Here is a 27,857-nt window from a genome sequence, read left to right on the forward strand (position 1 = left end):
ATAATAAATCTTCATTCTGGAAAAAAGAGCAGAACACACTTCCATTAATGTCCAGGTGGAGAAATAGTCCATTAAACACCATGAACAACCAAGGTGGCAAGGCATCTCAGAAAGAAAGAGAAAAATTTCCAGAAAATAAGCTTACAGACATAGAAATATGCAACTTAAATGACAGAAAATTCAGGATGGTACTTCTGAAAAATCTCTGTGAGTTCTGAAACGAGTCATCTCAAGAATTTCAGGAATTGAAAAAACAATTAGATGAGCAGAGCAAGGAGATTGAAATGCTAAAAAGGAACCGAATAGACCTTCTAGAGACAAAAAACACACTGCAAGAGTTGAAAAATATAATAGCAAGCTTGGGAAATACACTAAAATGGAGGAAAGAATCACTGATATTGAAGACAGAGGTCTAGAAATAAATCAAAAGGAAGAAGAGAGAAATTGAAGAATGAAAACTAATGAAAGAGAAATTCAAGAACTACCTGATACCATCAGGAGAGGAAACATAATAATAATGGGCATTATCGAAGTTGAGGAAAAGGAGCAGGGACTAGAAACTATTTCCAAATAGTGGATGAGAATTACCCAAATCTAAGGAATGAGCTAGAGCTTAGAACTCAAGAAGTCAACAGAACACCGAATCATCTCAACCCAAAAAGGCCTTCACCAAGAAGCACTGTATTAAAGTTATCAAAAATCAACGACAAAGAGAATTCTCAGGGCAGCCAGAGAGAAGAAAACAGTAACTTATAAAGGAAACCTATTAGATTATCATCGAACTTCTCAGCAGAGACCTTACAAGCCAGAAAGGAATGGAATAAAATATTTAAACTACTGAGTGAAAGGAACTACCAGCCTAGAATAATGTATCTAGCTAGGTTCTCCTTTAGATATGAAGGAGAAATTAAGACCTTTCCAGATAAACAAAAATTGAGGGAATTCACCGCTATGAGGCTTTCATTACAGGAAATACTGAAAGGGGACAGCTTATCTAAAACAAAATGACCAAAAAATAAATAAATGATTAGGAGGTAAAGTGGCTATCAAGCAAATAAAAGCAAAGAAGTACAATCTTTACTGAAAACAGGGAATTATAGGCAAGGTTGTAATGAACGTTCAGCATACATAGGGACAAACTGAGACAACAATGACTGAAAAGGGGAGGATTCAAAGATCCAAATTCGCAAAGGGAAATGTAGATAAGGCACATGCAGAAAATGGACGACTGTATACATATAAAACTATCCTTTTCATGTTTCTGATGGTAATCACACACCAAAGATTCAGAACTGAAGTACATAACATAAAACAAGAAAAACTAGAGGCAAAACCAACCAAAATAAAGAAAACCAAAATAAAGCCAACCAAAATAAAGAAAACAGAAACACAAGGACGACGAAGCAATGGAAACACTGAGCTAACACTGAGCTACCAGAAAGCAAAAGATAAAATGGCTATAAGAAGACCTCATATTTCAATAATCACCCTAAATGTAAATGGACTGAACTCACCAATAAAAAGGCAGAATTGCAGAATGAATCAAAAAACAAAACCCAACCATATGCGGCCTCCGGAAGACACATCTCAGCTCCAAAAACAAATATAGACTCAAAGTGAAAGGGTGGAAAATGATATTTCAAGCAAATGGCATTCTGAGAAAAGCAGGAGTAGTGGTACTAATATCAGACAAAATAGACATCAAAAAAAAAATAAAATAAAAGGTAAAGAAAGATACTGAGGGACACTTCATAATGATAAAGTGAATCTTAAACCAAGAAGACATAACACTTATTTATATCTACACTCCCAATCAAGGAGCCCCGAAATATGTAAAGCAATTACTAACAGAACTAAAGGGAGAAACAGACCAAAACACCATCATAGTAAGGGACCTAAATACCCCACTGTCGGATATGGACAGATCATCCAAACAGAAAATCGATAAGGAAATAACGTCCTTAAATGGCACATTAGACCAAATGGACATAATTCACATTTATAGAGCCTTCCATCCCAAAACAGCTGCTTATATACACATGGAACATTCTCAAGAATCGACCACATACTGGGACACAGAGATAGCCTCAAGAAATATAAGAGGGTGGAAATCATACCAACCATATTCTCTGATCATAATGCTTTGAAACTAGAGATCGACTGCAAAAAAAAAATCAGGAAGAAACACAAATACATGGAGATTAAACAACATGTTACTGAAGAATAACTGGGTAAGAGAAGAAATAAAAAGAGAGATCAAGAGATACATAGAAACAAATGATAATGATAGTACAACATATCAAAATATTTGGGACACAGCAAAAGTGATCAGAAGAGGAAAGTTCATGTCATTACACCTATCTCCAATAACACGAACCAGACCAAATAAACAACCTAATGATTCATCTTAAAAAACTAGAAAAGAACAAATGTCTGCAGATGGAAAGAAATAATAAAAATTAGAGCAGAGAAAAATAAATTGAAAACAAAAAAATAGAAAAAAATTAATGCAACAAAGAGCTGGTTCTTTCAGAAGGTTAATAACATTGACAAACCTCTGGCTAGACTCACTACAGAAAAAAGAGAAAGGACACAAATAAACAAAATCAAGGATGAAAGAGGGGAAATTACAACTTACAGTGCAGAAATACAAAGGATCATACAAAGATACTATGAAAAAGTATATAACACCAAATTTAATAACCTAGAAGAAATGAGCCAGTACTTAGAAAAATACAATTTTCCTAGACTGAATCAAGAAGATCTGGAAAATCTAAATAGACCGATAAGCAGGATGGAAATTGAAACAATCATCAAAAATCTACCAAAAAGTAAAAATCCAGGACCAGATAGCTTCGTCAGTGAATTCTGCCAGACATTCAAAGAAGATGTAATACCTGTTCTCCTCAAACTCTTCCAAAAAGTTGAAGAGGAGGCAATACTTCCCAACTCATTTATGAGGCCAATATTACTCTGATATCGAAACCTGGTAAAAATAATACAATACAAAAAAGAAAACTACAGACCAATATTTCTCATGAACACAGATGCAAAAATCCTAAGTAACATACTAGGAAACCGAATACAGCAACATATTAAAAAGATTATACACCATGATCAAGTGGGCTTCATCACAGGGATGGTCAACATACACAAATAGATTAATGTGATACACCACATAAACTAATTAAAAAATTAGAATCATATGACCATATCAATAGATGCAGAAAAAGCCTTCAACAAGATATGGCACACATTTATGAACAAAAGACTTCGACAAGATATGGCACACATTTATGAACAAAAGACTTAACAAAATTGGTATAGGACACATAATAAAGGCCATATATGACAAATACTCAGCCAACAATATACTGAATGGTGAAAAGCTAAAAAACCTTCCTTGTAAAATCAGGAACAAGGCAAGGCTGCCCACTATTGCCACTGTTATTCAATATAACATTGGAGGTCCTAGCAAGTGAAATCAGACAAGAGAAAGATACAAAAGACATCCTAATAGGAAACGAAAAAGCCAAACTGTCACTATTTGCGGATGATATGATTCTCTATATAGAAAACCCTAAAGACTCCACAAGAACACTACTAGAAACAATAAACAAATACAGTAAAGTTTCTGGTTTTAAAATCAATGTTCAAAAATCCATAGCTTTCCTATACTCTAATAACAAAGTATCAGAAAAAGAAGTGGAAAAATAATTCCTTTTGCAATTGTAACAAAAATAATAAAATACCTAGGAATAAATTTAACAAAAATGTGAAGGATTTATATAATGAAAACTATAGGATCCTTTTAAAAAACTCGAAGATGATACAAAGAAATGGAAAGATATTCCATGTTCTTGGATTGGAAGAATCATCGTAGTTAAAATGACCTTATTACCTAAAGCATTAGACAGATTTAATGCAATCCTCATCAAAATCCCATCGCCTTTTTCTAAAGAAATAGAACAAAACATCATCAGATTTGTATGGAAGAAGAAAAAATCTCGAATTGCCAAAGCCATCCTGAGGAAAAAAAACGAGACTGGAGGCATCACTCTGCCCGACTTTAAATTATACTCCATAGTGACAGTAATCAAAACGGCACAGTATTGGCAGCAAAACAGACACACGGACCAGTGGAACAGAATCAAGAGTCCAGAAGTAAACCCATATTTATATGGGCAAATAATTTTCAACAAAAAAGCCCAAAACATACAGTGGAGAAAGGAAAGCCTCTTCAATAAATGGCGCTGGGAAAACTGGAAGGCCACCTGCAAAAGAATGAAAGCAGACTTTTGTCTTTCAGCACACATCAAAATTAACTCAAAATGAATTAAGGACATGAATATAAGACCTGAAACAATAAAATGCATGGAAGAAAACGAAGGAACTAAACTCAGAGACCTTGGATTTAATAAGGATTTTATGAATTTGACCTCAAAGGCAAAGGAAGTAAAAACAAAAATAAATTGATGGGACTATATCAAACTAAAAAGCTTCTCATCAAAAGTTCATCAAAAGAAACCGTCAACAAGGTAAAGAGACAACCAACTGCATGGGAAAATGTATTTGCACGCAACACCTCCAATAAAGGCCCACTATCCAAAATATAAAAAGAACTCATACATCTTAATAACATCAAAAAAGTAAATGATCCAACCAAAAATGGGCAGAGGATCTGAACAGACACTTCTCCCTAGAGGTCATACAAATGGCCTGCAAATATATGAAACGATGTTCAACATCGCTAGCTATTAGAGAAATGAAAATCAAAACCACAATGAGATACCATCTCACACCTGTTAGAATAGCTATAATCAACAGGACAAGTAATAACAAATACTGGAGAGGATGCGGAGAAAAAGGAACCCTCATACAATGCTGGTGGGACTGCAAATTGGTACAGTCACTATGGAAATCAATATGGAGGTTCCTCAAAATCCTAAGAATTGATCTACCATACGATCCAGCAATTCCTCTACTGGGTATTTTACCCCAAACACTTGAAAACTCATATCCATAAAGACATTTGCACACCGATGTTTATAACAGCATTATTCACGGTGGCCAGGACATGGAAGTAACCGAAGTGTCTTATGATAGATGGTTGGATAAAGAAGCTGTGGTACAATGGAATATTAGTCAGCCATAAGAAGAGATGAAATACTGCCATTTGCAACAACATAGATGGATCTTGAAATAATCATACTAAGCTAAATAAGCCAGACAGAAAAGGTTGAAAATCACATGATATCACTTATATGTGGGATATAAATCTAAAAGCACCAGACGAACCAGACAAACAAACAGACTCATGGACATGGACTATAGACTAGTGGCTACCAAAGGATGGGGGGGGGGCAGTTAGATGGTTAAAGGGGGTCAAATGTAGGGGGTTAAGGGGAGGGTCAAGAGGGCAAAGGGGATCAAATATATGGTTGCTGAAGGAAAGTGGACTTTGGGTGGTAAACACACAATAGAATATAGAGATGTTAAATTATAATGCACACATGAAAATTATATAATTGGATTAACCAATGTTACCCCAATAAACTTAATAAAAAGTAAAAATTTAAAAAAAAAAGACTTTTACTGCCAAGAAAGATGAATAAGTCACTAAATTCTCCTGATTATATCACAGGAAATACCTAATCAATGATGCTAAGAGATATAGAATTTAACCAGAGCCAAGCGACTACCACATTTGCTGGGAGAACGAGTATATCAACTTGGCATCAAGCTCCAAATAAAACCCAAAGTGTACAGGGCTTTGGTCAAGATGGTGGAATGGAGATACATTGTGCTTGCCTCCTCTCACAACCATATCAAAATTACAACTACAAAACAGCCATAATTGGGAGTCGCCTGAAGTCTAGCTGAACAGAAATCCTACAACTGGGACATAATTAAAGGCCACCTCGAGACCGGTAGGAGGGGCGGAGATGTAGAACAGGCTGGTCTCACACCCACACATGGTGACTGAGAATCGGGAAAGGTATCTTGACTCTGAAGGTCACCCCAGAGAAGCAGAGTTCCCGGCTCCACCCAGGCTCCCCAGTCCAGGGACCAGGACCAGGAAGAGAAGTCATCACAACTTCTGGCTGTGAAAACTAAGAGAGACTGTGGCTAAGTGGGGGTGGAAGGCTGAGATAGTCGCAGACATTCCTCGTGTGGGGCCCATGCCGCAGTTTTGTTCACTGACCAATTCACTTGCTCTGGGCTCCAGCACTGGGGCAACAGCTTGGAAGGTGCAGGTAACATGAATTTTCTAAGGAGGAAATAAATTTTCTAGCTTCAGGGTGAGGGCTGGAGGGGTGGTTTGGGTGGCTTTGTCCTAGATAGAGTGCACTGTTTCTTTGATGAGTCTTCCCTACTCCCACTGTGCAGATGCAGGTGGCTGCCATATCTGAGTCTCCATCAACCTGGATAACACCATTCACCCCAACCTGGTGATCCCCTGAGACACCACCCCATCCGACTTGAGGGCCCACTCAAGCCGCTTCCAGCAGATTTTCCATACAAAAGATCTGTCTTGGCTCATGCTGCAGTTTTTCCTAATATCTCTCAAAGGTTTGCAAAACTCAAACAAACAGCATCTGGCCTCAGCATGCCCAGTACCACTTGCTGAGCATCCTGAAGCTCGGCACTAGTGGCAGCCAGCCTCGATTCCTGGCTTGGCCTCTCATGGCACCACCAAGCCCAGTGCCAGTGGTAGCCATCTTAAGATTTCTTAGTGATTCTTCCTAGGTGGCCCTGGGCAGGACACAGGCTGTGGCTGAACTAGGCCTGCAGCTGGGCTCCTCCCAGGAACCCCAAGGTCCAGAACACTCGGTGGCCAACTTCAGGAGCCAGAGCATCACTCAAAGCTTCATCTGAGGGCAATATACCCAAAGGGCATATTGGGCAGGCACCAGAGCCCTGCTAAAGCAAATCCTGCTTTGTAGGATCAGCTCCTCACTGGCCAGTCCTCAAAACCAATCAGCCCAAGGGTCAATCCCTCCCACTGATGTACCAACAGCAACCAAGACTCAGCCACAACAGGAGGGCACACACGACCTATACAAGGGACATACCTGGAGCCCCCGGCTCAAGTGACCAGGGAAGACTGCACCACTAGGCTCCACGGGACATCTACTACATAAGGCCACTTATGTAGTAGGGAGACTGGGAGACATAGCAGCCCTACTTAATACATAGAAAACACACAGGGAGGCGGCCAAAATGTGGACAAAGAAATATGTCTCAAATGAAAGAATAGAACGAAACTCCAGAAAAAAAAAAATCTATCTATAAACAACATTTAGACAAGCAGAGTTCAAAATACTGGTTATAAGGATGCTCAGTGAATTTAGGGGAAAAGTAGATGAACTCGGTAAGAACATTAACAAAGTGAAAGAAAAAAAGTGGCAATAGAAAACATACATAAGAACCAGTCAGAAATGAAGAGTACATTGGAGAGAATCAACAGAGTGCATGAAATGGAGGACTGAATCAAAAACATAGAGGATGGGGTAGTAGAGGACACTCAATCAGAACAGCAATAAGAAAAAAGAATAAAAAAAAATGAGGATAGTTCGAGGGGCTTCTGGGACATCAAGCGTACCAACATTTGCATCATAAGGATACCAGAAGGAGTAGAGAGAGAGAACAAGGGATTTAAAACCTATTTAAAGAAATAATGATGAGAACTTCCCTAACCTGATGAAGGAAATAGACATATAAGCTCAGCAAGTAGAGAGTCTCCAACAAGATGAACAGAAAAAGGCCCACACCAAAACACAGCCTAATAAAATGACAAAGATTAAAGACAAACAGAATCTTAAAAGCTGCAAGAGAAAAGCAGTTAGTTATTTACATGGGAGCTCTCATAAGATTGTACACTGATTTCTCAACAGAAATTCTGCAGACCAGAATTGGCAGGAAATATTCAAAGTGATGGGGGTGGGGGGAAAGGACCAACAACCAAGACTACCCAGCAAAACTATCATTTAAAATTGAAGGACAGATAAAAAGAGCTTCCCAGATAAGAAAAAGCTAAAGGAGTTCATCACCACCAAACTAGTATTATAAAAAATGTTAGAAGGAGTGCTTTAAAAAGAAAAAGAAAAAGGTTAAAAATATGAATAAAAAAATGGCAATAATTATATATCCATCAACAATAACTTTAAGTTGATTAAATGCTCCAATCAAAAGACAGAGTGGCTGAATAGGTAAGAAAACAAGACTCTTATTTATGCTGCCTACAAGAGACACTTCACCACAAAAGACACACATACACTGAAAGTAAACAGATGGAAAAAGATATTTCATGATAATGGAAATGAAAAAAAAAAAAAAGCTAGGGTAGCAATACTTACATCAGACAAAAGAGACTTTAAAACAAAGGCTATAAAAGAAGAAAGAAGTACCCAATGATCCCACATCTGTGTATTTATCCAAACAAACCCAAAACACTACTTTGAAAGGACAAATGCCTTATGATTTTACCTACATGTGTAATCTCAAGAACAAAATAAACAAACAGAGACAATCTCAGATACAAAGAACATGCTGATGATTGCCAGATAGGGGGAGTTTGGAGGGTAGGTGAATAAGGGGAAGGGATTAAGTACAAATTGGTAGTTACAAAATAGTCATGGGGATGTACAGCATAAGGGATATAGTCAATAATACTATAATAACTATGTATAGTGTCAGATGGGTACTAGATTAATCAAATTGATAACTTCATAAATTATATAAATACTGTATACCTAAAACTAATATAATTTTGTATGCCAATTGTAAATGAAATAAAAAAAATTATTAAAATATAGTCACAGGGATATAAAGTATAGCATAAGGAATATAGTCAATAATATTATAATAACTATGTATGGTGTCTAGGGGGTAATAGACTTATTAGGGGGATCACTTCATAGGTTATATAAATGCCTAACCACTAAGCTGTATACCTGAAACTAATATAAAATTAAATGTCAACTGCAGTTAAAAAATTAAAAAAATAAAATAAAATAAAGAAGTGTACAAATTGGTGATATTATATGATTTTTAATACAAATGAGTCACATAGCTCTTGAGCAATTTTATCTGTCACTGAAAATCTAACATGCTATATATAGTGTTCATGAAATTCTTTTGTAATTTTCTAACTTTTAAGTTTAAAGATTATATAAAAAGTAGAATTTCCAATTCTTTTGTAAATGGCATTGAAAGATAAAATGAATTGTTTTAACCATTGGTCAAGCGAATTTCATAGCCATAGACACTATAAACAACCCAAAGTTTAAATGTGCCTCATTACCAATAAAATGCTTTAGAAAATATCAGGTCTAGCTATTTTAAAGAATAATCTTGACTCAACTTTGCTAGGCCAGACTTATGAAAGGAATAAAGTACAAAGGACATTATTACTAAAATTATGTTCTAACAAGATACCTACAGGATCAAGAAGAAATATTTTAAAATCCATTAAAATAACTTCAAAATAATAAAGCAAAGTTTTCAACTCTTTCAACTAAGAAAGAGTAGCTGCATACCTACCTCAAAGATAGACCTAAGAAATGTGGGGGTGAGGTGGAAGATGAAGCAGGGAGAGGGGTGTTTTTAGCAGGAGCTTAAGATTGAATCAAAATCAGTACCAGACTTAGCCAATAACTGCTAACCAAATAAGTTTCAAGGCTTTATATACACAAGGGAGAAAGGATATTATTCATAGATCAGGCTTCTTACACCACACCCATCACCATCAATATCATCTTCAAGTACAAAGTTTTTCAAGAAAACAAGCTATATTTATTTTTATTCTCGTTTTTAAAATTTTTTTTTAATTTATTTTTTTTAGGCGAGGCAACCCTTGGTTGACTTCAAAGACTGCAAGGACCTTGTCAGCTTACAATCCCTTATTTTTTATTTTTTACGCTTACAACACCTGGTCTTCCAAGGTGGTCTCTCATCCAAGTACTAAACAGGCCCAATCCTGCTTAGCTTCCGAGATCAGATGGGATTGGACTTGTTCAGGGTGGCATGGCCCTAGACAAAACAAGCTGTATTTAAAGAGGGCTAAAATAATCTTGAATTATTCTTTACTCGTTTATAAAAATGTCACTTGGTCAATATTTACAGTTTGTGTTTCTTTTAATTGGAAAATACAATAATAGCATATATGCAACCTTCTGATTAAAATATAGTTAAACATTATCAGCTTCTATAAGTAGAGAGGACAATAACAGACTAAAAAATACTCTGTCAAGAACAGTAGTGAAAGTGACTCATGAAATTCAGTGTCAATTCTAGATATACAATGATTAGTAGTGCTTTCTGTGTGAAGCTTGATTTAGGGTTTCCCAACAAAGCTGAAACAATTAAACAAATTAATATAAAGTCTTGAAAGAAGCCAAGAAGAAAAAAAACAAATTCTAATAAAACTTGAAATCTATAATAAAAGCACAAGACAACAGAAATAGCTCTTTTATAGATTTGATGGTACTATGGATCAAATTATATCTCTGAAATCTTAACCACACAGAGCAACATTTTTATAGTATATAAGGCTGATGCCATTTCCACCCCATAACACCCATCCACACACAGTCCAATTTAAATAACATTATTAAGTCCTACAGGCAAAAACCTACCAAAAAGTAAAAGTCCAGGACCAGAGGCTTCACCAGTGAATTCTACCAAAAAGTCACATAAGATTTAATACCTATTCTCCTCAAACTCTTCCAAAAAATCAAAAAGGAGGCAATACTTTCCAACTCATTTTACGAGGCCAATATTACCCTGATACCGAAACCTGGTAAAGATAATGCAAAAAATGAAAACTCCAGACCAATATCTCTCATGAACACAGATGCAAAAATCCTAAATAAGATACTAGCCAACCAAATACAGCAATATATTAAAAAGATTATACACCACGATCAAGTGGGCTTCATCCCAGGGGCACAGGGGTGGTTCAACATACACAAATCGGCTAATGTGATACACCATATAAACAAAGTAAAAAATAAGAATCATATGATCATATTAATAGATGCAGAAAAAGTCTTCAGCAAGATATGGCACACATTTATGAACAAAAGACTTAACAAAATTGGTATAGAAGGACACATAATAAAGGCCATATATGACAAACCCTCAGCCAACGATGCACTTAATGGTGAAAAACTAAAAACCTTCTCTCTAAGATCAGGAACAAGCAAAGCTGTCCACTATTGCCACCTTTATTCATTATAACATTGGAGGTCCTAGTGAGTGCAATCAGGCAAGAGAAAGCTATAAAAGGCATCCAAATAGAAAACGAAGAAGTCAAACTGTCACTATTTGTGGATGATATGATTCTCTATATAGAAAACCCTAAAGACTACTAGAACACTACTAGAAACAATAAGCAAATACAGTAAAGTTTCTGGATACAAATTCAACGTTCAAAAATCCATAGCATTCCTATACTCTAACAACGAAGTGTCAGAAAAAGAAGTGGAAAAAATTATTCCTTTCACAATTGCAACAAAAAGAATAAAATACCTAAGAATAAATTAAATGAAACATGTGAAGGACCTATATAATGAAAACTACAAGGCTCTATTAAAAGAAATTGAAGCAGATACAAAAAAATGGAAAGATATTCCATGTTCTTGGATTGGAAGAATCAACGTAGTTAAAATGACCATATTACCTAAAGCATTATACAGATATAATGCAATCCCCATCAAAATCCCATCGGCATTTTTTAAAGAAATAGAACAAAAAATAATCAGATTCGTATGGAAACACAAAAGAACCCAAATTGCAAAAGCTATCCTGAGGAAAAAATAAAAAAAACAAGGCTGGAGGCATCACTCTGCCTGACTTCAAATTATATTACAAAGCGACAGGAATCAAAATGGCACGGTATTGGCAGCAAAACAGACACACGGACCAATGGAACAGAATCGAGATTCCAGAAGTAAACCCATATTTATATGGGAAAATAATTTTCAACAAAAAAGCCCAAAACATACAGTGGAGAAAGGAAAGCCTCTTCAATAAATGGTGCTGGGAAAACTGGAAAGCCACCACAAAAGAATGAAACTAGACTGTTTCTATCACCACACACCAAAATTAACTCAAAATGGATTAAGGACATGAATATAAGATCTGAAACAATAAAATGCATAGAAGAAAACATAGGAAATAGACTCAAGTACCTTGGACTTAAAGAAGATTTCATCAATTTGGCCTCAAAGGCAACGGAAGTAAAAGCAAAAATGAATCAATGGGACTACATCAATCTAAAAAGCTTCTGCTCAGCAAAAGAAATTGTCAACAAGGTAAAAAGACAACCATCAAAATGAGAAAATATATTTGCAAGCAACACCTCCGATAAGAGCCTAATATCCAAAATATACAAAGAACTCACACGACTCAATAACAACAACAACAACAAAAATGATCCAATCAAAAAATGAGCAGAAGATCTGAACAGACACTTCTCCCCAGAGGACATAAAAATGGCCAAAAAACATATGAAAAGATGCTCAACATTGCTAGCTATTAGGGAAATGCAACTCAAAACCACAATGAGATACCATTTCACACCTGTTAGAATAGCTATAATCAACAGGACAAGTAATAACAAATGTTGGAGAGGATGCAGAGAAAAAGGAACCCGCATACACTGCTGGTGGGACTGCAAATTGGTACAGCCACTATGGAAGACAGTATGGAGGTTCCTCAAAAAACTAAGAATTGATCTACCATATGATCCAGCTATGCCCCTACTGGGTATTTACCCAAGACTTAAAAAATTATATCCATAAAGATATTTGCACACCGATGTTCACAGCAGCATTATTCACAGTGTCCAGGACATGGAAGCAACCAAAGTATCCTACGTTAGATGATTGGGTAAAGGAGCGGTGGTACATATATACAATGGAATATTACTCAGTCATAAGATGAGATGAAATATAGCCATTTGCGACAACATGGATGGAACTCGAGATAATTATATTAAGCTAAATAAGCCAGACAGAAAAAGTTGAAAATTACATGATATCATTTATATGTGGGATATAAACCTAAAAGCAACAAAGGAACAGGACAAACAGAGACTCATGGACATGGACTATAGACTAGTTGTTACTAGAGGTTAGGGGGTGGGGGAGGAATAGTATGTAGATGGTTATAGGGAGTCAAATATACGGGGTAGGGGGAGGGTGAAGTGGGTAAAATAGATCAAATATATGGTATCTGAAGGAAACTGGACTTTGGGTGGTAAACACACCCAAATATACAGATGTTAAATTATAATATACAGATGTTAAATTATAATATACACCTGAAAATTATATAATTTTATAATTACCCCAATAAGCTTAATTTAAAAATAAAAATAAAAGTCTATCATTGCAAAAAAAAAAAAGTCCTACAGGCTATGGATATTCATGGTTATTGAATGTCTTATATCTAGGATAATTCTAAGTGAGATACAGTAAAAAGAACCCACAATACTTCTAATTCCATTCAGCCTTTCAGCAAAGTTCACTTAATATAATTTGAGAGTATCCTAAATCTTTATTTTACTATTTTCTCTCAAACCATTTAACCTGATTTAGTTATTATACAGACATTTTAAATTGCCTTTTCCTCCAACTAAATAAATCTGGAACTGTTTTACAGCTTCTCTTTGTGAACTGTAAATATAAACTATTTCTATAAGGTACAGAGTAAAATGTATAGAATACTATAATTCTTTCATAATACTTTGGTATATGTTGAAAACAAAAGCTAAAGTAATAAAGAATAATGAGAAAAGAAAAAAATGTTCATAAAAAGATTAAGTGAGAAATTCTTCATTATATTTTATATGATACTAAGAAATATAACAAAATCTGTTTTCTTTCAAATTAAGAAAACTAAAATTATTAATCCTGATATTAATACAATATTGATTCCAGAAATGGATACAAGGGGCTAGAAACTCATGAGCAGTATAAAACCAAATAAATACCTTTAAAAGAGATGCTTCAGTTTCCATGTGGCAGCAATTATAGCACTTCCATTCATTTAATATTTAGTGAGCACTCACAATGTAGCATATACAAAAGATTCTGAGTTTATATTCCAGTTCTAATTATTTGCAGGTGTGACAAGAATCCTTTGCTCCTCTCCAAATAATGACTTTAGAAGCAGCTTGTTTCATGCACAATTATGTGAGTACAAAAAGGAGGAAGGTGGTAAGTGGAGGGAAGCAGGAAACAAAAAGCAAGCCCTAGCAAAACTGTTATCCATGGGCAAGAGATAAGAACTACATAAAATTAGAGAAGATGACAAATATTCCTGGCAAAAACTCATTCACCTCAAACAAATAAAAAGTTTAAATTAGATTACTTTCTTTCAATTTACATTTACATATTAACAAGAGGCAGGTTTCCCACCTGCGAGTGAATTCTGGCTTTAATTATGATATATAACATACAATGGCCAATAAGTCAAGAGCCAATCAATGCTAAATGGAAGGTTATGGTAACATATAAATATTAAGTGGACTACAGAGGTAATGCAAGCCTCCTAAGCTGTAAACAGTATAAACTATAGACCTATAATATAAATTACAGGACATTGCTATATGTCAATTACACTAAAGATAAAGGACAAAAAAGGTTTAAAAATAGTCTTATCACATTGTGCCTTTGACTTTGTTTAGAAAAATAAGCATGTAAATTTTTTCTTTGGGTATAATGTCAGTCTCAAACTAAAATGAGTAAGCCATCCTGCTGCCATTTCTATGGATAAGTTTATGAAAATTATTTAGACTATAGTTAGGAATTTTTCTGAAACTTTTATCATGACACATAATAACTACAATACTAGTTATTCTAAGTATTCATTTCAGACATGAAACAGACTTTTAAAATTACTTTTGTAATGACAAGCTAGCTCAGCAGCAGAGTAGTGTTTGTGTGAATTTTATTTTCAAATTTTAGTGTAACTATTATGAAGTTTCCAAAATAAATACTAATATTTAAAGGGGTAAAGAAATAGCAAAAAATGATTATATTGCAAGATCTCAAACAATACTACTAATATTAATTACATATGCCCCAGGATTTCTTTGAGTGGCATTAGGTATTAATACTGTTTTGAATTTAGTTCAATTTTCTTCCTCTAATTTAATTTTGGCACAAGGAAAACCAATTTGATTAGTCAAGCATACAGCTAATGAAATGGCGTGACTGGAGCTTAGACCTGTAATAATATAATAAGCATCTTTGCTCTTGCCCTATAGGAATTTGGAAATTCGACCTTGGTATTTTTAAGTACACATAAGTGGCACAACATGATCTTTAAAGTGAGTTACTAAAATCAAAATAGGAAAGTCTAAAGGTAGTTTTCTAAGTACAAAAATTGGAAATATCTGAAGTTAAATTTGTAAAATAAATCACGAGTAAATACACTATTACCAATTTATACAGCTATCCAGAGAGCTGCTTACTGATTACTGTATTGTACTAGATCTGCACTGTCCAATATGGTAGCCATTAGCTATATGTAGTTATTGAATATCAAATTATTCAAACTTTCAAAAATTAAAAATTTAATTCCTTATATACAATAACTACATGTGGCTTAGTGGCTACTGTTTTGGATATCATAAGATAGAACATCTCCATTATTGCAAAAAAGTTTTATGTAGCACTATTCTACATAAAATATAGTTAAAATGAGCTCCAAAGAAATAACTGGTATAATTCCAAATACACTGGATAAAATAAATAAGTGGGACATATCTATTTATGTTAAAAATTCTATGCAGAGTAGGAATAGAAGGAAACATCCTCAAACTGATAAAGGACAACTTAATGGTGAAAGATTGCTTTCCCTCTATGATCAGGAACAAGTCAAGGATGTCCAGTCACCACTTCAATTCACCATTGTACTTGAGGCACTAGCACTTCAATAGTACAAGAAAAAGCACAAGGCAGACAAGATTAGAAAGAAAAAAGTAAGCTTGTCTTTATTTACAGACAACATGATCATCTATGTAGAGAATCCCAAAGAATCTCAAAAAACAAAAAAACAAAAACAAACGAACAAAAAATACACTTCTAGATCTTGTTAGTGAATTTAGCAAGGTCAATATACAAAAACAAAACAACAACAAAAAACCCGTTTCTATTTACAATCAACAAAAAACGAAACTGAAATAATTATATGATGTTTCTAATTTGGAAGGCTCATTGTTGTTAAGAAGCTAATTATCCCCAGATTGATCTGCAGATTCAATGTAATCTCAAGCAAAATCCCAGTCTCTTTTTTTATAGAAACTGAGAAGTTCATTCTAAAATTACACATTGCAAGTGGGAATACAAAATGAGATAGCCATTTTTGAAACAATTTTGCAGTTTCTTAAAAAGTTAAATTTGCATTTACCATATGATCCAACAATCCCACTATGTATTTACTCAAGAGAAATGAAAACAGATGTTCATGCAAAGACCTAAATGAGAATGTTTATAGCAGCTTTATTTATAAAAGCCAATATCTGGAACAACCCAAATGTCTATCAATTGATAAATGGACAAGCAGATTGTGATATAGCCATTTAATGGAATACTACTTGGTGATAAAAAGGAATATTTATAAAATATAAAAAATTCCTTTAAAATATGATACAGGAGGTGCCATGCGTGAATCAAAAAATCATTAAGTCTAAGTATAATCAGACAGACACAAAAGCCTACATACTGAATGATTTCATTTAGATGACATTCTAAAGAAGGCAAAAGTACAGTGACAGAGCAATTAGTGATTTCTGGAGGCTGAAGAATGGGTAGAGAATCGATTGCAATGCATCAAGGAAATTTAGGGAGTGATACGAATGTTCTATCTTTTTATTATATTGGTGGTTATACAAGTGTATACATGTCAAAACTCACTAAACTACATATTTTCAAAGGGAGAATTTATTTTATGTGAATTATACCATAATATGCTTGACTTGGTAAGTAAAAGTAATGTGGCTAAAACTCAATCTTTGGAGCTCTATAAGAGTTGATCTGTTATTCCAAGGAAGTATGGTGTCATCTGACCGTGAAATGGTTTAGAAATAAACTGTTTAGAAGGCAAGTGTAACTTATACCAATCACATACTTCTCTGGGCTTTTAGTTTTTCTGCCATAAATAGGGGTTTACAACCTAGTTTCTCAAATCTGTTCCCAGAAAACTTTCTGAATGTTACAGGTATTCTGAGAAAAGGGTTTCTGCTATCGGGTTAGGAAATGTATCCCATAAGGCGATTCACATGCATTTAAGCATATGAAAAGCTCTTAGCAGAATTACATACATTCATTTTTTTCCCATATATTTTAAACTCAGTGTTTCCTACATTTACTTGACCAAGGAACTCTTTTATCCAGAAGTAGTATTATTAAAGTTCTTTCAAGTTCTAAGAGACTTTGATAAAACTTTCAAGATTTACTTTCATGATTAATATTTGTTTACACTGGAAAACTATGAAACTAATTGATTTTAAAGTAACTGGGGAACTGTACCCCACAATGAGAAAACTGTCTCAAATCAAAATTTAAAAAGATTTCATATTCTTCTAGCTTACTTTTCTAGTCAACTCTTCTGAGTTTTTATCAGGTTCTGCATTCTAAATATCCTACACTTAAGGATCTTGATTAGTATATACAGTAGTCCCCCCTTATTCACAGTTTCAGTTACTCATAGTCAACCACAGTCTGAAAATACTGAATGGAAAATTCCAGAAATGAACAATTCATAAGTTTTAAATTGCATACTGTTCTGAGCAGTGTGATAAAATCTCGTGCCATCCTGCTTCATCCTGCCTGGATTGTGAATCATTGCTTTGTCCAGTGTATTCACACTGTATACACTCCCCGCCCTTTCGTCATTTAGGAGTTGCCTTGGTTATCAGATCGACTGTCAAGGTATCACAGTGCTCGTGTTCAAGTAACCTTTATTTTATTTAATAATGGTCCTAAAGCACAAGAGTAGTGATGCTGGCAATTCTGATATGCCAAATAGAAACCATAAAGATCTTCCTTTAATTGAAAAGGTATGTATAGGAAAAAACACAGTATCTATATAGGGTCAATACTATCTGTAGTTTCAGGCATCCACTGGGTGTCTTAGAACATATCCCCTGTGGATAAGGGGGGACAACTTTATTACAACTGTATTATATATCTTGACTGAATTATCTCAATTGTAACAGCTCCTCCCCAGATTACATGGCAGATTTAAGATCGTGAAAGCATCAATGCCAGGGACATTAAAATTCCTTAGCAATTGCTATAAGAGTAACAAAGTGATCTAAGTCAGAATGTAAAACCAGCAGAAATTTGAATACATATGAGTAGTTAAAAGAACTGTTAAAAAGAGAAGAAAAAAAAAAACACAGAAAGCCTAATACTCTAGACTAGAGGCTGCTCTTCAGCACTTCATATGTGACCACTGAAGGAAGTATAAAGTATTACAAATAATGTTGATACTATGGCTAAAAATATATCTTTTGAACATAAAAAATGCATAAATAATAAAAGCTATCTCAATTAAATTCAGTAAACAGATTATGAATAAATACTTAAGGGAAAAGTAAATGAATACTGGAAAATTCTGGAATGTAAACAAACTGCCTCTGAAAATGAGGGAAAACATTTAAAATGCCATGTCCAATTAGACCCAATTCAGTAATCTACTTTTCCCAATAATATCCTGGCTATGGAAGAGTATTGTTAGCAATATACATCAAAGTATCTAATTTACCTTAATAACTCTTATGAATCTTTATCAATAATTTTTCTAAATACCTTTTAAAATTATTTCTAGCCTAAATTTACTTAATTTCTTGGGGTAAATAAGTTCTATAAGTTTCCTGTAAAAAAGAAGTGTTCTTATTTTCTGATTTGAATTTAAGATATATTCCCTAGGCATTATATAAAATAATTTTTAAAAGAGTGAGAAAATAGGGAAGCAGAGTGGCAGTTACTCATCTAGCTGCTTGGTTCTGCACACTTTGTAAGAGTTAACTTTAGTATAAATGGTTCCATGGCTAGATCTCCTTGGGAACCACTACTAGTATTTCTTCATAGTAGTTGCCAGAGATGTCCCAGGAATAATCTAAGTGGGACATGCGCATTTCAGTAAACTAGAAGTGGGAAAGGTGATTTTTTTTTGTTTTAATAAAGATATAAAATTTATAACATTATTATAAGTTTGGCAAGCACATATAAGCAGAATTTACTTTTTTTGTTTCCTTCTGAAAGCTATCTTTACATAGATCCCTGTAAAAGTCTTTGAGCTCAGGGCATAGATATGTAAATAGGCATCCACATCATTGAAAACACCTGTAGCATATAAAAAAGAAAATGTTCCTGCTAAGAAGGAAGGAAAGGAAAAGGAAAAGGAAAAGGAAAAAGAGGAGGAGGAGGAGGAGGAGGAGAAGGAAAGGAAAGGAAAAGGAAAAGGAAAAGGAAAAGGAAAAGGAAAGGAAAGGAAAGGAAAGGAAAGGGAAAAAAAGGAGGAAGGCAGGCAGACATGAAGGCAGGAAATGAAATCGAGTTCACCTTTTACAAAACCATGATTCTATTTAAGTGAAAATGCTTTAAAACATCTGGACCCATATTAAAACTCAAGAATGAAAGCAGTTTGTTTATACTTCAAATTTAATTCTCATACCTATTTTTTGTCTTTATAATGAGTTCAGGAAGAAACAAATCAAGAATATGTTATAACTCATATGAACATTACTCACCCACATTTGGAGGTTTCACATAATTTACAGGTAGTTCTGGAGGTCTGCCTCTATGTAAAGCGGCAAAAGCAGACCCATTCCATAGTGTACTCTTACAGTCTATATAAAAAGATTCAAAAGTTAGTCAAGGAGCAGAACAGCTTTTTGCTTTTTGTTTTTTAACTGGATCTCAGAGGCAAATGTCTGTATTCAATTCACTTGTTGAAATACCTTTTTAACTACTAAAACCACAGTGAACAATAACATGTATATGTTTACACATGTTATAAACTACATATATCATGACTGGTAAACACCAATATCTTAATATCAGGATATTTTATTTCTGGGCTGATCTAGAACTAAAGTTTTTATTATACATATATTTGAATCTTATATAAATATGTCATGGATTAACACGGTTTTAAGTTTACATTGGTCCTTCTTGATACTTAGGCTTATACATGTCTACTTATATAAAACTATTTAAGTAAGGATACAACTATATGTAAGTATGCCAGATAAAACTCGGAAACACTTATTCTTAGTGCATGCTTATGTTATGCAGTGCCTGCCAGTTGTGCCCTAACGGGTAACAACACTGCATATACTAACTACAAATAGTTGTGCTTTTTGCCTTTTATATTTATGTCTAAAGATTCAAGCACATATGAAATATACCTAATAATTCAATTTTCAAACAAAAATATTCGACTACTCTCTTAAAAGCTTCCAAATTAACAGAATTGAATAATTGCTTAAGTTATAAAATAAGATGTTTAAACATCGGTATCATTTATGTTAACTATTTTTGTGAATTAGGATTTTTTAAAAGTATTATGCTAATAAAACATAGAAATAAATTGGTTGCTAGACCTGATGTATTTATCACACTAAGTGATATCCTTAATGCTTAATTCACATTTTTATGTTCATAAAATACTATTTTATATATTTTACATATTGGGGTTCCATGTAAAACGTTGAGGAAAATCTGTAAAAGACTGAAAAACTATTATTGAATAGTCACTGATAGGTTGATAGTTTTGTTCAAATATTTTCAATTATAAAAATTTTACATATCATAATTTTCTTTTACTTGTTTTTAAAATATTCTATGTGATTAGGACAATATTGAGACTCACAAAGATTAAGAACATTAAAATGTAATAAAAATAGTCTAAGCATTTACACTGTAGTAATCAGAGCAGTGATCTTTTGAGATCTCTATTCCACAGGATTGCATAGATTTTATATTTTTTATCTCTGTGATATTCACTGTTTTACAGAAAAGGGCTCCTTTTAGGCCTGTAAAATTTTACTTGTACACTAAGAAAATAAAAACAATATTGGCAAAATAAGAAACACTAGAAGAAAATTACTATTTAGAAAAGCAAGGGAACTCTTACTTAACATAGAAATAATGCTGCTCTCCACTTCTTCCTCTAAAAACTGTGAAAATCTTACCTTTGGCATCTCGTAACAGAGACTGCCGACCAACACCTAATAATGTCTGTACCCCAGGAACACTCTGAGGGATCTCCTTATCTAGTAAGGGACCAATCCGCTCACAAATTTTAAGGAGGTAGTCTGGAGGAATGTGTGCATTGGCTGCCACCTAAAAATATAAATAAACACAGGAAACAAATTTGGTTTAAGAACATTAATCTACTCCATTACCAAACTGTCCCATCATGCAGCAAAGTACAATTTTAAAATAAGTAATCAGCAAAATAACATTTTAAATATTTAATATGTCAACCAAATTTAAGAAAGAGCTATAAAAATTGAGCATATTTAAATGATATAATATTAAAGAATATGGCTTTCTTACTTCCTTGATTAAATCATTTGCTTGGTTGTTAATCTTATGAAATAAGCGCTAGAAAACAGCAAAAGTGAGCATGACTAAAATCAAAGCAGCACAAAGATGATGGGAAAACTCTATTAGTACTTGTTTATTCAGTAGTAATGAACTGATCAAGAATCAGAGGATCTAGATTCTATATAAATCATAAGAATAAAAACCAAAGGTATAACTTGCACGAAACTCTTATCTAAATCCCTTAGGATTAACAGGACATACTTGTTTAATAAAGTAGAACTGTTTTTCTTAAAACAAACTAGTTTCCAAAAGAACATCAAATTAATGATTTTACAAATACCATGTTCTAAACAACTATGTTGTGTGCTCAAAATTCATTGCGACATTGTTTTTTAAAACACACAAGTAAATTTCTGAACATGGTTAATATATGTAGATAGGGTTGGGACAGTGAAACAAAACTTTTTCATTTTTTATCTAAGCTAATGTTCAATCCCTGATTTACTTCATAAATACTTAATTACTAAAACAGTAAACAGAGAAAACTAGAATATTAAAAATCCTTAGATTAAAACGGACATCTATATTTTCATCTTGACATAAGGTCCTGAAATCTACTTCTGGCTACAACTCCAATTTTTATAAGTGCTACAGTTATAGATGGATGGACAGATGGATGGATAGACAGACAGAAATATAAACATAAATATGTATATGTCTACCATCACATAGGACACACACCAATATATTACCCACCAGATCAATAACAATAACACACAAAAACATAATTTTGTAAATCATACCTAATGATCACCATGAGAAGAGATTACGCGTTCTCAATAAATATTTATTCACTGAATCAATGAAAGAATAAAACCAAAGTAAAGTCTATCTATAAGCAATAACATATGAATTCATAAAGGAAAAATCCTAGATTCTCATATCAGGATGCCTTTTAGGAAACACAGGTCAAAGATCTATAATCCAACATGTATTCAGAATTCTAGAAATAATTGATTCTATTGTGATTTTTAAAAATCATTTCCTACCAATTATCATTGTAAGTCCCTGCAAAAAACAAATTCAATCTGCCAAAATAACTGGGGCCTGGGCAAATGTCATGATGTTCAGCAACTAATGCAACTTAACCTGATTATTTTAAATTTGCATCTACAAGGTTTAGCTTCTGATTGGGACAACAAATCAAGCAAATTCTTTCATGTATTTCTCACATCTCTAGTTTTGTTTTCTAAACAAATAACTACATGGAACTACATTTTAGTAAAATATACAGGTTATATTAAAGTCGAAGCAGCTGATAATTCAATCTAAAAATCATTTCTTGTTATCTAGACACTGATATCCTAAAATCCTAGTTTGTAATTCATTCTCTCCACATTAGGGAATTTCTTCAATATGCCTACGTGCAAACATAGAATCTCTAAAAATATATCTCAAAGAAGAAAGTTTTAAAATACTGCATATTAACATCTAAAATAACTTATGCCTGTCTCTCCAACACTGTCTTGGATAAACTAGGCTTCTGCTATCAGCCATCACTTTTTCATCAAGTAATTGCTATATTAAGGCTTTACGTAGAATGGTAGCTGATGTCTTTAATGACATTTTCTTGTTTTTTAAATGAATTTCCTTTTCTTTATCCCGTATCATCTCAAGAGTTATTCATTTGTTTCAAAACTCTGACTCTAGAAATTGCAATATATATAGCAATATATAATTCAGAAGGTGGGAGTTCTTTAACATGAATTTGAAGAATTACTCTTTTATAGAAAATCTGTCAGATTTATATCGAAATGACATCTTAAGCTTTCTGGCTACTTCATTTTATAGAAACAATGATGTTTGGTTTTCTGTTACACAAAATTTTTATTAATTCCTCAGCAGTAACTTAAAAACATATAATCATTAATTAAACAACTAAAACAAAGCTCATCTATTCCCAAATGCTCCCCCTTGAAGATCTGTATTATAAACTATTATGTAAATGTCACAAGTTTGAGTTTCTCCCTATAAAAATAGAAAACTGCTCAGTTTCTAAGTGGTCCCATTCAAAAAGTCCATTCTTCTAAAATCAACAAAAATTTGATTATAAAGCAGTACTAGAGAAACAGATTCTTTCAACACAATGGCAATAACAAGACTTTTGAGTCTGAATCTGTTGGCTTCTCCTTTAAATATTAGCAAGCTTCCAGACTATATTAGCACAATTCTTTCAATAATAGTTCCTTCTAAATCAAACTTCAGGACTTATAAGTGATAGTTAACATTAACTTTAATTCATTTGCTTTGATTAAAGCTGCAATTTTTTCAAGGTGATCTTTTTAGTCATAAAAACTCTTAACTATCCTCAGTAATTACTTTTTAAAGTTTTTAAAAGTTCTATATTAGAATTAGTAGGGATATAATAATATATTAATGTTATTAGTAATATTAAAAGAAAACATTAAAATAGTCTATGAAATTCATGGTTTAATACTATAAGCCACTCTTTTTGATTATACCTCAAATATTCCAATTTCAGTTATTTAACCACATTTCTTTCTCTGGAATATAATGGCTAACAAGTAACACACCAAGCTCCTTGAGAAGAAAAGCATTCTCCAAAAACAAAGTTCAAGAGTATAATACAAACTTCTGTATTATTCTGTAAAACCATTCCAAAGAGTTAAATTATAACTCTTGGAAGGATCCTCATACATAGCCAACCTAATTCCACTTCTTATAGTAGGAAAAACAGATCCATAAAAGTGAAACCCAACAGTTACAATGAATGGACAGGAGGGTTCTGGTCTCCCTGCTCACTGCTCTATTACTGTCCTATTAAGGCAGTTGAAAAATTATGAAAATAATTAACACAAAGATTGTAAAAATTAAAACTATACATTTCGATAAACTGAAAGAAATTAAATGAAGCCTATGTTATATACCTTCTTGATAGGAAGATTGGCTGACCTAAAGAGCAAATCTAATAACTGAATTACCACACTTCAGAATCATTACAACTAGTGAGAGGACAAGAGAGTTCACTAAGATAATTGTGCTCGTCATACTTAGTAAAAAGGAATCCAGCTGGGTACTGAATAAAATGCAAAAGTTACCTACCTAATACCAGGGGGCCAGGCCTGCACCAAAAGCTACATTTGAAATACTAATTTTCAGACTGTAATGGTATCGTTTTTATCTTGGCTTTTAGAAATAACAGAATCAGACAAGAGACTCTAAAGAAAACGAATAAAACAAAATTGTTTATATGTTTTATTTTCTAACTAAGATCATGACTACAAAGGTAAAATGAAGAATCAAACTGGGACCATATGCTGAAGAAATAAAATGCAACATTTATCTGAGATCGTAATTTTGGGGGGTGGGGGACAGAAGAAGCACATGCAAAAAATTAGTTGCATTTTTTTAATATATATTTAGGGACAGAAAACGAAACAGATCTTGAAAAACACATCAAAGCTTTAAATATATCAATATAAGTGCACTAGCACGGAACTTGGAAGTCTGAGAGCTTGGATTATTCAGGCTCTAAAATTTACTAGCTGTTACTCCTTCTGGAAGTGTGGTATAGTAAAAAGGACTTAAGATTTGAATTATTCCAGCATCCCCAGTTCCTACCTATGTGGCCAGCAAAGTTATTCAGTCTCTCTGGGCCTGAGCTTCCTTATCTGTAAAACAGGGAGTAATGATAACCACCTCATATGATTTGGTAAAAACAAACAAAATCCTTTACTCATGCACTCATTCTTCAGTTATGTAAAGTATAGGGAGATGCAATGGAAAGAAGATTACGCTGCTGCCCTAAGGGAATCCACTGGCCCAGTAGGGGAAACAAAACTAGTAAATAGAAACAAATCAAAGCTACAAGTGCCCAGAGGTTAGCACAGAGAACTAAGGAAGCAAAGAAGCCCACTACCTAAAGCATGGTGCGGGGGGCGGGGGGGGGGGACGACTTAGCTCATGTCCAATTTTACACTTGAAGGCTAAGTAAAAATGCACAAGACAGACAAAGGGAACTGAGGGCATTCCAGGAAAAGAGAAAGGCATCCCTACCCAGTAAATGCAGCCTGCATAGTGATGGAGCTCATACTATCTCCTCAGTATTTAAGATGTTCCTCCACAATGTTGTACAATAAAAAACTCTCTCCAGAGTATCATCTGATTTTGAAGGAAAAACATGTACTTGTAACATAAAAAACAAGACTGGAAGAAAACATTAAAAATTAATATTTTCCTCTTGATACTTTTTGGTAAAATATAAATATCTGCATTTCTAAGTGTTGAGTTTTAATGTTCACAGAATTTGAAGGGGGGATGGGCATAAAGGCAAAGAAAACAGGTAGGTCTTAAATTGTAGTGATACCATTGGTTAGCATGGTGGGCTACAAAAGTATTAAGACTTCTTAACACTTTCTTTTAAAAATGTTAATCATTATTCGTAGCATTCCTTTTTTATTTTTATTAGTTTTGAGATATCCTCAAGAATGAGACCTGCAGAGCAATCTACCTAAGCTCAAATATTCTCTGGGTTATAATGACTCAAAAAAGCACTGTACAGGTACTATAAACTTGAGAACAGATAATATCAAAACAAAGACAAAGGACCCATCCACATTCTAGAAGTTTCTCAGTAAAGAAAGGTCCAATTAAAGAATTCAGTACCAGCTGGCAGATTAAATAAGCCTTAAAAGTATGTATCATGAAATGCTTCTAACAAAAGTTAAGAAAATTTAACAAATAATAACTGATGACCAGCTAATTATAAAGCACCATAGCAGGTACTAAAGAGTATGAGAAAACATCTTCAACAATGTAATTTAAAATATGAGGAATTAATTATCAATAATATATAGAAAATAACTTCAGGATAAGAAAAGATTAATCAAAAGGATTGAGGATTCCTGCAATAAGACAATGGAAAGACACACTTCCCACTTTTAAAAAAGTGAATACTACACCAATATCATATGGAATTACTTTCCTGTAATCCATAAAAATGCAAATAACACTAAGTATCTTTTAATATAATGATGATGTCTTGTTTAACAGATGCACTTCAAAACACTCATTAGGAGTTCAATTCTGACACTCACTTTTGAAACACTTTTTTTAATGGTACTGTTTTATATGTACCTTACCTTATACAAATATTAGGAAAATATCAAGTGGTAATAATTACCTAGCTAAAAAAATATAAACTCTGGTGTCATAGTTCTCCAGATTTCCATGCTAGCCATTTGACCTCCGTCTTATTTTTTTTATTAAAATTATTGGGGTGACATTGGTTAATAAAATCAAATAGGTTTCAAGTGTACAGTTCAATAATATGTCATATGTACATTGCATTGTGTGCTCACCACCCAAAGTTAATTTTCTTCCATCACCCAATATTTGGCCCCCTTTACCCCTATTTACCTCCTCCTTCCCCGCCTCCCTCTGGTAATCACTAATCCACTGTCCCTGTCCATGAGTCTCTGTTATGTTTGTGTGTTGCTTTCAATTTTATATCCCACATATGAGTAAAATCATGTGGTTCTCAACTTTTTCTGTCTGACTTAACATGATAATCGAGGTCCATCCATGCTGTTGCAAATGGCAGTATTTCATCTTATGGCTAAGCAGTATTCCATTGTATATATGTACATCTTTGTCTAAGTCAAAGTAAAAATAAATGAAAGGGATCATTCAAACTAAAAAGCTTCTGCACAGCAAAAGGAACCATCAACAAGACCAAGAGGCAACTATCAAAATGGGAGAATATATTTGCAAACCTCTGTCTTCTTTAAATTTAGTAATCGATGCATTTGCACAGTGTTTTCAATTAACAAAATGCATTCTTTCATATTTAACTCATTTGGTTCATAAGACGATCTTGTAAAACAGGTATAGGTTTTTATTTTATAAATAAGGAAACTAAATCCCTGAGAGGTTAAGTAACTTGCACAGGGTCACTCAGCAAGTAAAGACTATCTTCCAGAATAAATCTTACAGTCTTTTCAAACTACCCACAAAATGTTATGTGAGAAATGTCAAAAAAGGGCATCTCTAAAATGTGACACAAACATTAAATTGCCTTTAAATTACTATTTTGCTCCTTACCAAAAATTATTTATTAATTAATCAATAATCAACATCGGTAAAACAGGAACAAAAACACACAAACTAAACTAATTTCAAATTTGACAAATGTGCTTTCGGGACAAAATTTTATAAGGGAACTTTACACAATTCAAATACTTACTCCCTAACAGCAGC

At 33.6% G+C, this 27,857-nt stretch overlaps 1 protein-coding gene and 1 pseudogene across 2 annotated transcripts in view; both read right to left on the bottom strand.

Moving 5' to 3' along the window:
• Positions 1-27,857, bottom strand: part of BRWD3 (bromodomain and WD repeat domain containing 3) — a 126,536-nt gene that overhangs the window by 92,974 nt on the left and 5,705 nt on the right. Inside the window, exons 3-5 of one of the 2 annotated variants that reach the window (XM_023524575.1) lie at positions 25,221-25,270; positions 21,221-21,371; positions 19,775-19,873 (exon numbers count right to left, since the gene is read on the bottom strand). Coding sequence is in view for 1 of the 2 variants with exons in the window: in XM_011382473.2 (XP_011380775.1) it covers positions 19,775-19,873; positions 21,221-21,371 (250 nt within the window). In the remaining variant the exon portion in view is untranslated. The remainder of the gene's footprint in view (positions 1-19,774; positions 19,874-21,220; positions 21,372-25,220; positions 25,271-27,857) is intronic. The other variant, XM_011382473.2, reaches the window with a different exon arrangement.
• On the bottom strand, positions 9,923-10,041 carry LOC111732647 (annotated as a pseudogene).

The sequence above is a fragment of the Pteropus vampyrus genome, unplaced genomic scaffold, assembly GCF_000151845.1.
Source record: "Pteropus vampyrus isolate Shadow unplaced genomic scaffold, Pvam_2.0 Scaffold477, whole genome shotgun sequence".
NCBI classification, from domain to species: domain Eukaryota; kingdom Metazoa; phylum Chordata; class Mammalia; order Chiroptera; family Pteropodidae; genus Pteropus; species Pteropus vampyrus.